Source organism: Leptinotarsa decemlineata, unplaced genomic scaffold (genome assembly GCF_025532065.1).
Source record: "Leptinotarsa decemlineata unplaced genomic scaffold, Ldec_3_MD MMD2_tig00026354_RagTag_RagTag, whole genome shotgun sequence".
Taxonomy (NCBI): domain Eukaryota; kingdom Metazoa; phylum Arthropoda; class Insecta; order Coleoptera; family Chrysomelidae; genus Leptinotarsa; species Leptinotarsa decemlineata.
This window is the reverse complement of record NW_027412702.1, coordinates 16,054,541-16,070,779: the sequence shown is the minus strand read 5'-3', so window position 1 is coordinate 16,070,779 and position 16,239 is coordinate 16,054,541. Positions and strand designations below refer to the sequence as shown.

The 16,239-nt window shown below is 37.4% G+C and overlaps 2 protein-coding genes across 2 annotated transcripts in view; one reads left to right on the top strand and one right to left on the bottom strand.

The window, feature by feature from the left end:
* The window catches only part of 5-HT2B (5-hydroxytryptamine receptor 2B), a 231,409-nt gene extending 224,817 nt beyond the window's left edge, over window positions 1–6,592 (top strand). Inside the window, exons 7-9 of the mRNA XM_074184561.1 lie at window positions 3,096–3,294; window positions 3,448–3,751; window positions 4,755–6,592. Of these exons, the coding sequence (XP_074040662.1) occupies window positions 3,096–3,294; window positions 3,448–3,751; window positions 4,755–5,317 (1,066 nt within the window). The 3' untranslated portion in view covers window positions 5,318–6,592. The remainder of the gene's footprint in view (window positions 1–3,095; window positions 3,295–3,447; window positions 3,752–4,754) is intronic.
* Rpn2 (Regulatory particle non-ATPase 2) overlaps window positions 1–16,239 on the bottom strand; it is a 238,809-nt gene that overhangs the window by 52,206 nt on the left and 170,364 nt on the right. The gene's annotated exons all lie outside the window — the stretch shown is intronic.

Below are 16,239 nucleotides of genomic sequence, written 5' to 3'. Positions count from 1 at the left end.
TTAAATTTATTCTTGAATTGCATCAACGTTGTTGGATCAATTTTGAAACAATATTAAAATTTCCAACCCTCCAAAATTCGTGATACATTTTTGTAAAAAAACGTGAGTGTTTGAATAATTCAATATTGAAATTGTTTGAAATTGATTATTTTGTGTATGAACACATATATTAGCTACCATAAGCCAATTGTTACATTTGTAGGATTAAATAATGATACTAATAATATATATACACAAAATTATTATCATTACTTTTGAGCCACGTTTGACAAAATAAAAGAATATTACTTGCTTGTTGGTTATAATTTTATAATACTGTCAATAGTACATGCCTAACGCACACTAAACACTGATCGCCTGTCCGACGAAAGAGGGGAAGCCTGCCTTTCGCTGACGTTTGCATGAAAGAATAGGCAGCCATTTAAGCGTTAGGTAACGAAGCGGTTTACCCTCTCATAAGAAGTTATAACTTCAAAATATTCCGAAAACTTGAAGACACGACTTGTTCATCAGTTGACTTGGAAAGGAAAAAAAATCGTAGTTCCTTCATTTCGGATCAATCGACTCTGAATGCAATATGCATGTTTGTCAAATTTTCAATCACATTTTATGCAAAATGATGGTTTTTTGGAGACCAAACAATCGACTAAAAATATGTAAAGATCATTTTGAACGTTTTGAAAAGTGTCAAAGAGAAAGTGTCTCTTTTTGTATTCAATCAAATTCTTGAAAAACGCTAGAAATTATGAAGAGATTGACAAATTTGTTTTTTTTTTCGATCTAGTTGAGATTTTCCTAAATGTTTAGATGAGCTCTAAAAAAAAACTCTATCCTGATTTAACCAGTTCTGTATATCTTACGGTTTCCAAGGTTTCCACAATGGACCTACTTTACCTTAGACACATTAAATAAAGTTTTCTTCCATTTTTTTTTAATTTCCGTTCTTCATATATTGGTGGAGCTGTAGAAAGCAAAAAAAAAAATCAAAAACTCCTCATCCCAGGCTTGTTCTTCAAGGGCAGTTGAGTACAACAATACATTCGTGCTACCGATGGAACGTATGGCGATAGGAATATGACACCGTCTGATGTTGGATCATGAATGCTTTCTCTTTGGGCTCTGGTTTCATGTAGCTGTCTTACAGTGGAAGCTGCAGTGAAAGACAGAACGCGTATCTCATTTGACGGCCGTTATCAAAGTTCGGATTGTCAACTGACCGCCTGATAAGCTTCCTTAATCTTCAATGTCCATCCAGATTGCGTCTTCTTAAGAGAAGATCGCATCGTCTTTCACTAGTTATTGTAGTGCTTCCTGTCAATTCTGTTGGTTATAATCCCAATCGTAGATCGGGTGGTTTTGAACCCTTCCCTTCTTGAATTATTTTCCTCAGAAAAGACAAGTTTAGTCAAAAAACATTTAACGTCGCTGACAGACTATTCTTCAATTCATTCTTCGTATCTTTCCTGGCCGTATTAATTTGCAAACTGGCAAACAACAGAAATTAAACTCGAAACTCGCTCGCAAATCCCGTTCTCCGCAATACGTCAAGATGAGATTCGAATCTCTTTCCCTCTTTCCCTGAAAAGTAACGCGGACGCTTTCCATTCTTCCGAGAAAACAATTTAAACGTCTGCTGCCTTAATGGTACTCGCAACACGCGAAACCCCAATAAAAGTTTCCTCTAATTAATGCTGTATAATTGTATATAATATTCCACAGATTGACGTACAGCCGTCAAGTTTTGCCGCGATCGAAAAAAAGAGGCTAGCGAATCCCTGCCAGCAACGATATGAATCGCATTGTAATGGATGGAAAATGACTAAGCCAATCTGTGGAAGTTAACGAACTTGTTGCCGACAAAAAACGGAATAGAGTTTCCGCGAAGTTTTCTATCACGCTACAATAGGAGTCGACGAAAAAAGGGTTGCTTTCATTGCAAAGATTGAACTGTACTGCAATCAAAATGTACTCACAGGTCAATGCATGAATACTGAAACTACAAATATCTCAAATTCCACTGTTTGCATATGCAACATTTTATTTGAATAATTTCCATGATGTTCTTTACGAAAACGTTCGTTGGGACTACAGTAGGCCAAAATTTATGTTCCCGTAACCTGTGAGTCACAATGGGGAATGTTCTTCCTGTCGAAAATCAAGTAGTTTTCATAAAAGAGCTCTAAAACAATGCATTTTAAACTTATCATTTCAACCTTTTTCTTCAAAAAAATGGTTTAAATACTAAAAAAGAGGAATGAAATAATGCATTCAACATTGAAAGGGATTCGTTTCTATTTCACCATTTGGCAACATCGGTTATAGATAATGAAGGACATTGAATATGTTACCTGTATGAGACAAACAAAGATGACATATTTCAGAGGCGTGCTGTTCTGGTTACTTATGTTCCGATTTCCGAGACATTCTGTGACATGACATTTTGTGCACCTCTCTTCCTCTATATAAATAAATAACAAAACAACTGTTGTTTTTTATGTGGCTTATGGAGGTGGAATTGAATTATAATTTATATTTTGCCTTAATTGTTGATTTATTAAGATAGGCGCTGTTGCCATTATGTGAATTAGAAACAAATCCCTTAAAAAATTAAAACCCATTTGAAACATCAATTTGAATACTTTTCGAAGTCAATTTGAAAAACTCATGAATTAAACTCAACTTTATTTTGTTCAAACTTGCATTTGCTGTAATAACCCAAATTGAGGAACATTCCCCATTATATGGCCATTCCACAGCACCTGCATCTCCGTTTGATGTGTTCGTAGGTTGATGTGGCGTAGAGGACCTCGGAGTCCTCTTGTGTGAATTAATTTACTTCAGAATTGGATATTTTTGGCCAACCTGTATAATTTATATATCTGATATATCAATGAATCGATAACTGAATAAACTTTTAAATGAGCTATCACACGAACGAAATCATCGATTACGTTATCATACGCAGATATCAACGTTACTCTTACGATACATACGCCAAAAAATCATAATTTAAAAACAAAAAACGACCTGTTTCGGGATTTGCCTTTGAAGCTATTGCCTGCCTAGCAAATATATCATTTTGACATATGTTTCAGTACGGAAGACCGAAGTGTAGAGAGCTTAGCGGATTCCCACTCATCGTTACTGACATCCGAGTCATCTCCTTCTCAGTCAAAGAGACGCAGAGCGTCCACTTTCCATGAGGGCGATACGAAAGAAGAATATCCCTCGCCCAAATGGAGAAAGAGGGGGGCTAGTTTCCATGAAGATCGATTTCCCAGTCAACCAGAAAAGGTGATTATGAATTTACGAATAGATATAAAAAACATTTTAGATTTTCATGATTGTAAACGATTCTTTGATGGATACATTTCAACATCCGTCGGGGTATATTACTTTTCGTAGTAACTGTTTCCTCGTTCTTCATTCATAATTTCGTATGCACAGTACGAAGACAAACCAGAAGCGACCGACAACTCACCGTTTCCTCTGCCTCCGCCCTGCACGTGTCCGTACTTCGGAGAAAAGTCGGGAAATGTCCCACCTCCAGCACCAGCGGAACTTAAGATAGTGCCAAGCGAAGCGCTGCAGGCTTCCGGCGGAAAAATGACGCTAGACGTGGAAAACCGCAGTTTACTTCCTATTTCTCCCATAAAAAAATCATCGCTGGTGAGGAGTCGCGGCAGTAGCGGGGAGTCTTCCCCAAACAACGTGGTGGTAACGTGGGAATCAAGAAGAAGTCATAGAAGAGGTAACATATCATAAGAATTTTTCAATAATTAGATCTTTAGGTAAGAGAGTTTTTATTTATTATGGGAATGTACACACTCATATTAAATATTTAAAAAAAATACTGAATATTTTTAACGAAGGTTCATTTTACAAAATGAAGAGGCGTTGGATACAGTGCCGAAAGGTTTCAAATCAGTTACTTCGAGACCCACCTTAACAATGGAAAAAATAAAGTTGTCCTGTCCCACAAACAGAAAACTTTTGACCCAGATTTCTTTCCACATCTTACACAAGGTATTTGAGAAATTCAAGGAAGAAGGAAGATTTTGAAATGTTTTTCCAGTAATAATGTCACAGATTATCATTAGATAGTATATTATCAGTAAGCCTAGTTCCAAAACAGGAGGGTCTACTTGGTGAATGACTTTTGAGGTCAGACGACGAGAGTGAACTCCCCCAAGTACTGTAAACCTAATGAATAGATCGCGTTGGGGCCGGCACCAAGGCCGAGTCTCTTCATAAATTGATTGAGATAAAATTACCTGCCAGTAGACATGCTAGACAACCTGTTGTAGTCTAACAACAGTTTTGTGAAGATGCTTCGAAGTAGGTAAGGTAGATTTTTTAGAGGTCAAAAACTCTTTTTGCAGTGTTTGGCAAAAATCTAAGCGATGCCAATGACAACTTCTGGTCCAAAGTAACCGCACACCACCACCCTTTGCAAAAGGAGTCAGCAGTAAAATTTTCTACCATGCCAGATTCAATTTGTTAGGTCTTCCCATCGAGGAGTTTTTTCTAGCAGCTTACTACCAATTTGGACGTTGCTCGATGGGAGCAAGTTCCTTCATAGCAGCTTGACAGCTTATGCTTGAGGTTAATTATCGCCAATATCTCCACACATAAATAAATGGCGTATATTTCCGTCTGAAATGCGGTTGCATTGTTCTCATAAATATGTTGATATCTCGATATATCCCAATTAAGGTCGGTATGAAATATTTTTAATTTGTTTTCTATTGCAGGTTCCAGTTTTGGTGCCACAAGAACGACCTTCGTCAGTAACTCCGCCCTAGGAACTCAGCGAACACCTCTACTGTTGCGCAGATCAGCAACCCTTCGCCAAAACGGTCACCACGTGGGAGGGACTCTAGTAGACAGAAGCAAGAACCCCTCGTCTCCGTGCCTGCTTCAAAGATACAACTACAACAGCACATCCCAAGCGACCGGAAGCAGGAGCGTACGATCCCATCACAGCAGGAATTCCAGCGTCATATCCAGAAATTCTTCCAGACACGGCAGGATCATCAGGTTGGAACAAAAAGCGACCAAAGTGCTCGGCGTGGTGTTTTTTACGTTTGTGATTCTGTGGGCACCATTTTTCATTCTTAATCTTTTGCCCACGTTTTGTACGGAGTGCGACAAAAACCTCGATAATTGGGCGGTGCAGTTAGTGACCTGGCTGGGTTACGCGAGTTCTATGGTCAATCCGATATTCTACACGATATTCAACAAAGTATTCAGACAAGCATTCAAAAAGGTGTTGACATGCAGGTACAGGAAAACGACTTGGAGACCACATAGGTGACAAATAAAGGTCAAGAGGAAGAACAGAATGACCACAAGCGGGATAAATTTGTAAGATGAGCGAATCGAAGTGATACATCAATGTGACTTAGGTGTGGAATCCTTGGAAGCTGTGGTGCTGGAGTTGGAACGAACATTGAATATATGAAAATATTTTGTCAATTTTTTAAAATAATATTTCAGCAAAGAGACTTCTGTTGATATTCAGAAAGCTGCTCTATTGTTTCTACCTTTCAATGGTGGCATTATGAAGATGGAGGATTTAAAGATTTGTTTGAAAGCATTCTGAAAACATAAATTTAATAATTCTTCCAAGATAACATCATTTATCGATTATATATCTTTCCAAATGTGTTTCGTGTTCACATTTCATCAAAGATGTTTCTACTTGATCGTTTTCTTATTGAACCGAATTTCAATTCGAAAATAACATGTTATCTATGTGAAATCGTTCCTTGGTCTGTCAGTATTACATTTTTTCATCATGTACATATTAATAACCTAAGTAAGACACAAATATCTTCTCGTACTGAATTTTAGTTGTACAGATATGATACAAACCATCCCAATCGCAGAAAATATTGTGATTTAACGTCCTACAGGCAAAGCATAAAAAGATGAAGTCAATTTATAACTGAACTGATCTCTTCCCAAATAGCACTATTCAGCACCTGTTTCAAAACATGCTTCAATGGAATAATGAAGAAGAATCATATACTCGATATTCCATGTCAACATACTCGTAAATAACTCTTTACGATCCCTATTTGAAACTCCAGCAGATTATATAGAATGGCCTACCATAAATCAAATACTGTCATACTGCACTGAACTTTTGTGATATGGAAAATTAGATATTAAGTTAAAAAGTGGTTTCAACAACTACAATAATGGGGAAAAAATGCTTCTAATTGTAACATAAAAAATATTTGTATGTTGTGTATAAACAATTTGATTTAATGTATAGATAAATTGTTAATGGTCGGCTAGATCAATAAAAATTTTCCAGAAGAAACAATCTTTACGTTTTCATTTATGGAGATAACCTCATCTTGATTGAATTGTGAAAACATTTCAGAAAAACTAAATCAAAAATAAAAATCTAATTTTATTTCAGTAATTCATTCGAAAAGATTCTCTCCGACGGAAAGGTTCAGAGGCAAATTGAATGTTTCCATTGACTTTTCTTCAGATGGATTAGATATGAGCAGTTATGCAGCAGACAATGTGGCTCCTTGTTGTTATAATCAATATGCACTTTCAAATCACATCGGGACTACTTACAACAGACATTACACAGCATATTGCTGTGTAATGGCATGACTACCACGTGGCATGACTACCACGATTAACACGTGTTCCCAATTTCGCCAAAATCACTTGTGAGCAATGAGGCATATGTCGTCTTTTACGAACAGGAGGGAACGAAGCAGCACTTCTGATGTGATTTTTTTTATAATCTTAGTTCTTTGAATTGATTTGTATTTCATGATTGTTCCAAATTTCATTATTTACTGTTCAAAATTGAAAATAAAAATCAATTCCGGAAAAAAATCTAATACCTTAGTTGAACCAATACAAAAAACATGTATTTGAAAAAGTAGAATGGAATTTTCATCGATTTTCAAATGTAAGGCAAAAACAATAATTGATGATACAGATAATGCCATGGTGTCATCTTTATATAAGGTCTTCCAACAGGCACTTCCAAACTTTGACAATTCATGACAGCCATCTTATTGAAGCTACATCTATCAGCAGATAGTTGTTGGTTCACAGATGGAGGATCAAAAACACCTTGCGGTTCTGGTGCAGGTGTTTTCAGTCGCAGACCCAGGACAGAGTCATCTTCCTGCCTAGGAACTTATGCGACTGTATTTCAAGCGGATATTTACGCTATTGAATTGTGTGCGGAGAGATTGGATGAATCCAACCTCACTCACAAGTCAATAAAAATATTCTCGGACAGTCAAACGGCATTGGAAGCTCTTGGCTCCCACCGAGCAACGTCTAAATTGGTAGCAAATTGTCAAAAAAGACTCTCCTCGATAGGAAGACTAAACAGATTGTCTCTGGTCTGGATTCCTGGCCATACTGGCCTGGAAGGCAATGAGGCTGCTGACTCTCTTGCAAAGGAGGGTGCTGCAAGCGGCTTCATTGGACCAGAACCTGGCATTGGCATCGCTTTGGGCTTTGCCAAACACTCAACACCTGGTTGGCAAGAAGAGTTATGGACTTCTGGCAGAATCTTCCAGGATTGGCCGACTCCAAGGCGTTTATTCACCCTTCGAAGCTTGAGTCCAAACAGTTGTTGGACTACTTACAGTAGGGATGAACTACGATGTCTAACAGGCCATCTTAGAGGTCACTGTCATTTGAATCATCACATGCAGAGACTTGGACTGTCGGAAGACAGTGTTTGTCGTCTCTGTCTAAAAAATGATGCAACTGCAGAGCATATACTTTGTGCCTGCCCCGCTGGGGACCGAATCAGGTTCTTTGAGTTTGGCAGATCCGTACTCTCACCATCTGACCTGAAAGACCACTCACCATACAAACTAATCGGCTTCGTTAAGAAGCTGGGTTTATTTGTCCGAGTGTGATTAGGTGTGAGCCACAATAAACCCTTATGGGTTGCGGCGGAGGGTCGAATAGACCCACTCACTTTAGACCTACCTACAAATTAGTTGTCATTTATTCAGTTTGGTTTACCGAATCACCATGGACGGATATTCAACACGTGCAAATAATAAAATTGTTTTATCAAAACGGGTGTTGTGTTCGGGCAACGTACCGCGCGCTTCGTCCATATTACCGTCGCCATAATCGTTCTACCGAGAGGAATATTCACAATGTGGTGGATAAATTTGAGACTGGTTCAGTAAATGATCGACCAAGACTTGTACGTTCACGAAACGCAAGATCTGCCAACAACATCGCCGCTATCTGTGAGAGTGTGCAGGAGAATTCGAGGCAATCGATTTCGCGTCGCTCACAAGAACTTGGCCTTGCACAGATCACAACTTGCAGAATATTGCGTCGTGACATGGGCTTGCGCCCGTACAAAATTCAACTGACCCAGGAAGTGGAGGTAGACGACCATAGACAACGACGTGTGTTCGCTGAATGGGCTCAGAGCAGTTAGCAACTGACCCTAATTTTAATCGAATGGTTACGTTAACAAACAAAATTGTCGAAATTGTCGTTCAATGCATACCGAAAAAGTCACTGTTTGGTGTGGGTTTTGGGCTGGTGGCGTTATCGGTCCGTATGTATTTGAGAACGACGCTGGCCAGGCCAGCACTGACAACGAAGAGCACCATAGTCAACAACATTTTGAAATGTGATTATATGCATGATGTCAATCAAAACACTTACGTCCACATTGTGCCCCTGAAGGTCTTCTGTATATAAGCTCAACTTTGAGCCTAGTCTAGTAGATTCCCACCTCTGTTGAATGACATGAAGATCCTAGTGGAGTTCTTCAAGATTCTATACTGTCTCCCTTCACAATCTCTAAGTGAGCAATATACATAGGACCAAGCACCCTAAGGTTTCCCTTTATGTCGTTTCTTCCATGAGGCTTCATGCATGCATCAGACTACCACTGAATTGTGGTAAACTGAATTTGAAGATTCGACGATGTCGATAAAACTCTGGCGGTATACACAGGAAGAGATTGCTGTAACTTGGTGTGAGAGTAAGCGTCTCATGAACAAAAATCAGTAATAACCGATGATCAGTATTTGTATCTTGAATTACTCGAACACCCAAGGCTCGTTCCAACATGTCAATTATATGAAGAGTAAAACGAAAGGATAGAGATCATTTCTATGAACCAGATCAACAGTTGCAGGAATAGGTGAATTTTCGAATTCCGGGAATATAGACAGACAATATCTTGTAATGAAGTCCACCATAGATTATATCATTAATATAGCTGCACCTTCCAAAACCTTCTCGGAGGCCACCGTGAGACAACTCAAGGTTGCCAAAGAGAGTGTGTGTTTGGCCTACACCTGCCAATATAAAGGAGATGTCTCCTAGTGACCTGTTCACCTTCCTGGTAAGGACAGGATGGACAATTACCTAGAAGAACAACTCCTCGGGAGGATGTACAATGGGTTACATGTGGCCTAAGTGCTGTGAGTTTACAATCACCCTCCCTACTCTACAGATACAGATAGATTATATCCTCAACAATCTCACACACTTCAAAAGACCCACATGTCAACGGAGTGAAGATTCCTGCGACTTTCATGTTATTGAATAATTTCTTTATCCTACACCCCATATGTGAACGTTTTTATTTGTCAGGGTGGCAGAAAAGCTTCTGTGTTTCAGGACATCCACCAACTTTCTGTCTTTCTAAACGCTGTCGATTTACATGAAAAGATAGCAACTTGAAAACAGATTGTACGTACTAGATGCCTATCACGGCTGAGACGCGTTACTTATCCTTCAAATCCATTGGTTCACCCGCAATGGGGAATGTTCCTCCTGACGAAAATCAAGTAGTTTTCATAAAAGAGCTCTAAAACAACGCATTTTGAACTAATTATTTCAACCTGTTTTTTAAAATTATTTAAATACTTAAAAAAGAGGAATGAAATAATGCATTCAACATTTAAAGGGATTCGTTTCTATTTCACCATTTGGTAACATCGGTTATAGCTAATAAAGAACAATGAATCTGTTACCTGTATGAGACAAACAAAGATGACATATTTCAGAGGCGTGTTCTTCTGTTTACGTATGTTCCGAGTTATTCTGTGACATGTGACATTTTGTGCACCTAACCTATCTTCCTCTACATAAATGAATAACAAAACAACTGTTGTTTATGTGGCTTGTGAAGGTGGTATTGAATTATCATTTAAATTTTGCCTTAATTGTTGATTTATAAAGATAATTTTCCTTTTTTTTTTAAGTAGAATATCTAGGTACGTATAAATTATTTCAACTTGATATAGGCGCTGTTGCCAATATGTGAGTTAGAAACAAATACCTTTAAAAATAAAACCCAACATCTGAAACATCAATTTGATTACTTTTCGAAGTGAATTTGAAAAACTCATTAATTAAACTCGACTTCATTTTGTTCAAACTTGCATTTGCTGTAATAACCCAAATTGAGGAACATTCCCCATTGATGCTTATGAAATATTTCAATTCAGTTCTCAGTATGAATCGGTCATGAAGGATCCCAAAGGTGATGTTAGTAAATTCCCGAATTAACGAGTCCCTACGACCCCTAACTTTCAACGACACCTACATCTACCCCGGGTTACCTTACCCGGTAACCGACGACGACGAATAAAGATGATATGAATATGTAAATTTGTTTGTACTGGTGAGAAACACGAATTCGAATGGAAATCATAGTTTCCGAAAATCTGATTGTGTATATGTCATGAAAAATGCATTATATGGAAAATATAATTATATAAAGCAATTAAAAATGGCTAGTTTGTTTTCTACCTACGTACATTTCGCATTTCATATTTATGTAATCCCCAGCTCAGTGTATCAAAGATGAAGCATGTGAATAAATGATACGATTCATTTCGGTAATTTTGCTTTCGATTTGGTTAGAGTGGATGAATCTGATCTATGCAAAGAATAAATATTTTTGAATGACAGCACACTAATATTTTGGACGCAAATTGTTGATGCGGAAAAACCCTGATTGGTGTTAAAATAGAATCCTGTGATATATTCATGTTCAAATATAACATATTGATAATGGCAAATTTGAATTCCAACTGCAAAAAAAAGACAAATATAACTTACAAATGGTTTTCCTACTAACTAGGAGATACTTTATTAAATAAAATTTAAAACAACATAAAGATGACCATTAACAAAAACCATTTTCCACTAGAAAATATTTTGTCTCTGTTTCACTATATCAAAATATAATGTATTTTAAAATATTTAGACAGGTCTACAAACTTGCCTACAAACGCAATAATTTTTGAGTTTTCAGTATGTCACAAGTAACGAAATACGCCTTTCTGAGAAATGCACAGATTATTCCGTTGAACTTTCCTGGGATTCTCGAACAGTCTTTGAACTTTGATCATTGATCATTATTTGAAAATGTACAACATCAAAGACATGTTTCCATTCGAATAATACCTTCGGAAATATGGAAAGACCATTAATATTTAATAAGTCTAGATTTGTCACGAGCAGATTCGGAGGTATACAAAAGGAAATTCGAATATGTATTACATCTAGCGAATGAGATACTGTCAGAAACACTGAAACACTTATGCTTCCTGATGCCCCACGGATATTCGGGACTCGCATAAAAAATGATTTCGAGAATATATTGCATGATGATTGAAAATGAAGATGTTCAGGTCGATGGCTATTGCCAAGATTTCGTTCGCATAGACTCCAGTTTTGTGATTTTCGCAGCGAAATGTTCTCATTTATATGCCAATTTTTTATTTACAAACTATAAATAGAATTAACCAAGACTGGATCTGAATTCGATCAATTTTCTCAAAATATTTTTAAATAATTCTTTAAAACCTTCACTCCGAAAGAATTGTCTTGAGACATTTCACCAAAGTGAATGTTTTTCTGTTTTTCCCGTACATTAATTTCCAATAAACTCCAAAAATGTGTAAGCGCCTCCAGTGAAACTCTATCCATATCCCTCTTTTCCAATAATGAGCAACAGTCCAATATTAGCAAAGGCATTCGAAGAAATTGATGCTGAATAGTCGGGATTGGTTTTGAGAAATATTTGCGCTTCAAGATGCTTTTCGTTATCCATCGAGGAACGGAAGATTGAAATCCTGACAAGTTTTTCAATTTAGTTTTAGAAACAGACAACATTGTTTCTGGAAGAATATCCTAAGGCAAGTTGAGAACTGAAATCCAATCTATGAATTTATATCAGGCAGCTCTAGAAGCGGTGTGGGTAACCAATATAGGGTTATTCATCGAGAAGATTTCGAGTAACTGAAACAATGCTCTCAGGAGATTCGTGATACTGCATCAATTGACAGATCAGGTAAAGTTTTCTCCCCTCTCCAAAAATATATACCGTTTCCCCTGATTGAAATTTGTGTGAATTAGATAATATATAAAAAAAATGATAATTATCTTAACCTTCAATGTTGAAATAAATAGGTATGTTTTCTACATACAAGAACATAGGACAAAACAAAGAACAAAACAGCAGTACCCTAGAACTTTCAAGTTCATTTCCATCAAGGTTCACTAGCTTGACTTTAGTTCTTTATTTTATACTAGCGAGCCGAACCGGCTTCGCACGAGTGCAATGCTGATACTAAATATAAATTCACCCACCGAAAATTTAAGGGCTTGGAGAAATAGTGATGAAAAGATGGTTTTGTTTTATGGACGTGCCTTTTTCCCCTGCGACTGGTGCCCCAGTTGGAATATCCAAAAATCCTTTCTTATTGCACAACTACAACATAAAACGATCCTACATAGAAAATTTCAGCCTCCGAAAATATAGCGGTACGGAGAAACAGTGATGAAAAGTTGATTCTCAAATGTAAATGCACCCCTTTTACTCCCACGGAGAGTCCCAGTGGGAGTAAAAGGGACGCTCCCACGGGGGATTCCCGTGGGAGTAAAAGGAAAAAATCCACTCTTAGGGTGCATATAAGACCTAAGAAGCACCTATATACAAAATTTCAGCTTCCCAGTACTCATCAGTACGGAAAAACAGAAACAAATAAGTGAGTATCAAGTGTAATAAGTATGGATTATCTTTTCAATAAAAGAAATCATTGTGGCTGGAATTGAGTAGATTATATTAAAATTTCATCATTCTTTATACAGGGTGTAACTGAATAAGTGTAAAACATTTGAGGAGGTGATTCCTCATCGAAAAAAAGATAGGACCTTTCATATGAAGAAACTTCATTGGAGCATCATGGAGTTAAGATACAGCCCCTTAAAGGGGCTGTAAAGGTATAACATTTTTTTCACAATCACTGAAAAAGTTACAATATTGAAATTAACCTGACGTTTTGTACTACCAAAAAGACTCTTAGCCAGTAATTTATTTGGTTTACCCCATGGTTGTAAGAAGTGGAAAACGCAACTCCTGAAATTTATTTCCAATGTAACTTTTTATCTTATTATTTGTTTACCATTTGAAAATGTATTTCCGATAGCCTGTTTCATTCTAAACAAAAAATGTCTCTTGGGTTTTTTGCCCAAAATAAACCAGTTCGCAGCAAAAAATTATTTTACGAACAACTACAGAGATCCATCGTCATAAATGCGAACTGGATTTATTGTTATTTTGTATTTAGTAACTGCATTAAACGATTAAAGGGTAATAAACAAAACTAATTTATTAATAACAAAACACACAACATGTAGAAATCATAGTAAATATTGAATATGTCTACCTTCAGACATTACGCATGCGTCTAGACGTCGCATCGTCTAGACGCATGCGTCTCTGATTACCCTGCACGCATCGATGATGCGGTTTCTCAAGTTCTCTACATCGCGAACAGGAGTACGATAAACCAAACCCTGTAAATGGCCCCAAATAGAGAAATCGAGAGGATTGAGATCCGGGGATCGAGCGGGCCAGTTCTGTGGTCCTCGTCGACCTATCCACTAATTTGCATATGTTTCAGTTAAATGCTGACGTGCTACTTGACAAAAATATATCCCTTCTGACGCCCAAAGGAAATTCCTCAAGCAGTACTGGATGCACTTCTCTTGAAAATTGAACGTATGCCTCACCATTTAATCAAAGAGGTAGAAAATGAGGCCCAATTAAATCATCCCCAATAACTCTGAGCCACACGTTAAGAGAAAACTGTTCTTGATGGTTAGTTTCAACAATAAGGTGAGGGTGTTCATCAGCCCATATATGGTAATTACGAAAATTAATAATCTTGTCCCGAGAAAAACTACATTCGTCTGTGAATTCTATCGTCTTCAGAAAGTCACAATTTCTTCTAATCATTTCCAGCATCCAATTGCAAACTTCAAGACGGTTCGGAAAGTCTTGCGGTAACAGTGCCTGTACTCGTTGCAGATGGTGAGGGTATAAAAGTTGTTCCTTTAAAATTCGAAATACCGTCATATGATCAACATTCAGCTGGAAAGCAATCTTTCTAGTACTGGTAGTAGGTTATTCTTCAATCAAATTAAGTACTGCTTCCTCAAGCTGTGGTGTTCGTAATTCTCGATGGCGAGCACAATCCTGCGTTCTTTTGTCGAATGAATCATATTCTCGTAATCGTTGATGAAGTCAAGCAAATATTCTATGTGAAGGATGATGCCGTTGAGGATACGTTTCAGCATATCTTCTAGAAGCTTCTAACCCATTCCCCTGCGACAGACCGTAAACGTAATGCATATCAGCCATTTCCTCTTTTGTGTATGTAATTTTAATAACAAGTGAATTATTAAAGTAACAAATTAAGAACAGAACAACACACAATTAGTATTAATTCAAATTCGAAAATTCACAAACTGACAGCGTCATACCAATTTGATTGTCACTATCGCTAATAGCGACCTACTAGATAGATAACTTTCGTATTTTCGCATTTATGACGATGTAACTCTGTAGTTGTTCGTAAAATAATTTTTTGCTGCGAACTGGTTTATTTTGGACAAAAAACCCAAAAGACATTTTTTGTTTAGAATGAAACAGGCTATCGGAAATAAATGTTCAAATGGTAAACAAATAATAAGACAAAAAGTTACATCGTCAATAAATTTTAGGGGTTCCACCACTTACAACCATGGGGTGAACCAAATAAATTTCTGGCTGAGTGTCTTTTTGGTAGTACAAAATGTCAGGTTAATTTCAATATTGTAACTTTTTTAGTGCTTGTGAAAAAAATTGTTATTTAAATTTTATGTACCCCCTTTAAGGGGCTGTATCTTAACTCCATGATGCTCCAATGAAATTTCTTTATATGAAAGATCCTATCTTATTTTCGATGAAGAATCACCTCCTTAAATATTTCACACTTCAGATGATAAAAAATATAGAATCATAATCTGACAACAATGTTTTCGTTTCAATGCAATAATATTTCAAAGAATTTTGTGTGTACTATTATGGAATTTTAGTATAGTTGTATGAATGTATTTTGACCAAACTCTATGACCGAACAGATGCGTGTCTTCTTGTGATATGAAGTCGCAAAGTTTTTCACTGTGGAAGCCAAGATTCGATATCGACTGAAATTCTCTCTCTCTCTTTCACTGTAGTTGCCATTGCAGGGCTGTATAGTTTCAATTAGTTGCCATGCAGTGCAAACTACAGCGAAAGACAAAGAACGAATCTCTTCGGTGATCCATGTCGAACTTGGCTTAGAGAGCTTTGATAACTGTTGATAGTCGAGTATTTAGTCTTCTATCGATCCTATAGATGCCGTCTTCGTAAAGAGAATGTCATCGCCTATACTCCATGACAAATATGATTGGTTTTTTCATCCGAAAGTAGTTCATGAAGTGATAACTTCTTATGGGAAGGTAAAACGCTTTGTTACCTAATGCGTTACAGCGTCAGTCTGTCTGGCTTTCCTTTCTCTGCGTCTCAGGTTAAGACGCAGGTCCGTGAGGTGACGCAGGGTGAGTCACGTTGAATTTCTGCGAACCATACAAATGATAGGAACCCCGCAAGTTCCGACGCAGGGTGACGTGACGCAGTTTTCACGGTCCGTGACTCTGCGTTACGCAGTCCTCCTTCCGCAGATTTCTTTAGTGAGCCACGGCGTGTCAAGTGAAATGGAGGAAAAATTAATAGCGGCAGTTAGAAATCGTCGCGTTTTGTAGGACACAAGCCACGAGGACTATTTGCGAACAAAATTAAAATGTTCAATATGAGAGGAAGTGGCAAAGGAAAGCGATATGAAGCTAGCAGAAATAATCGATTCAACCTCCTCATCA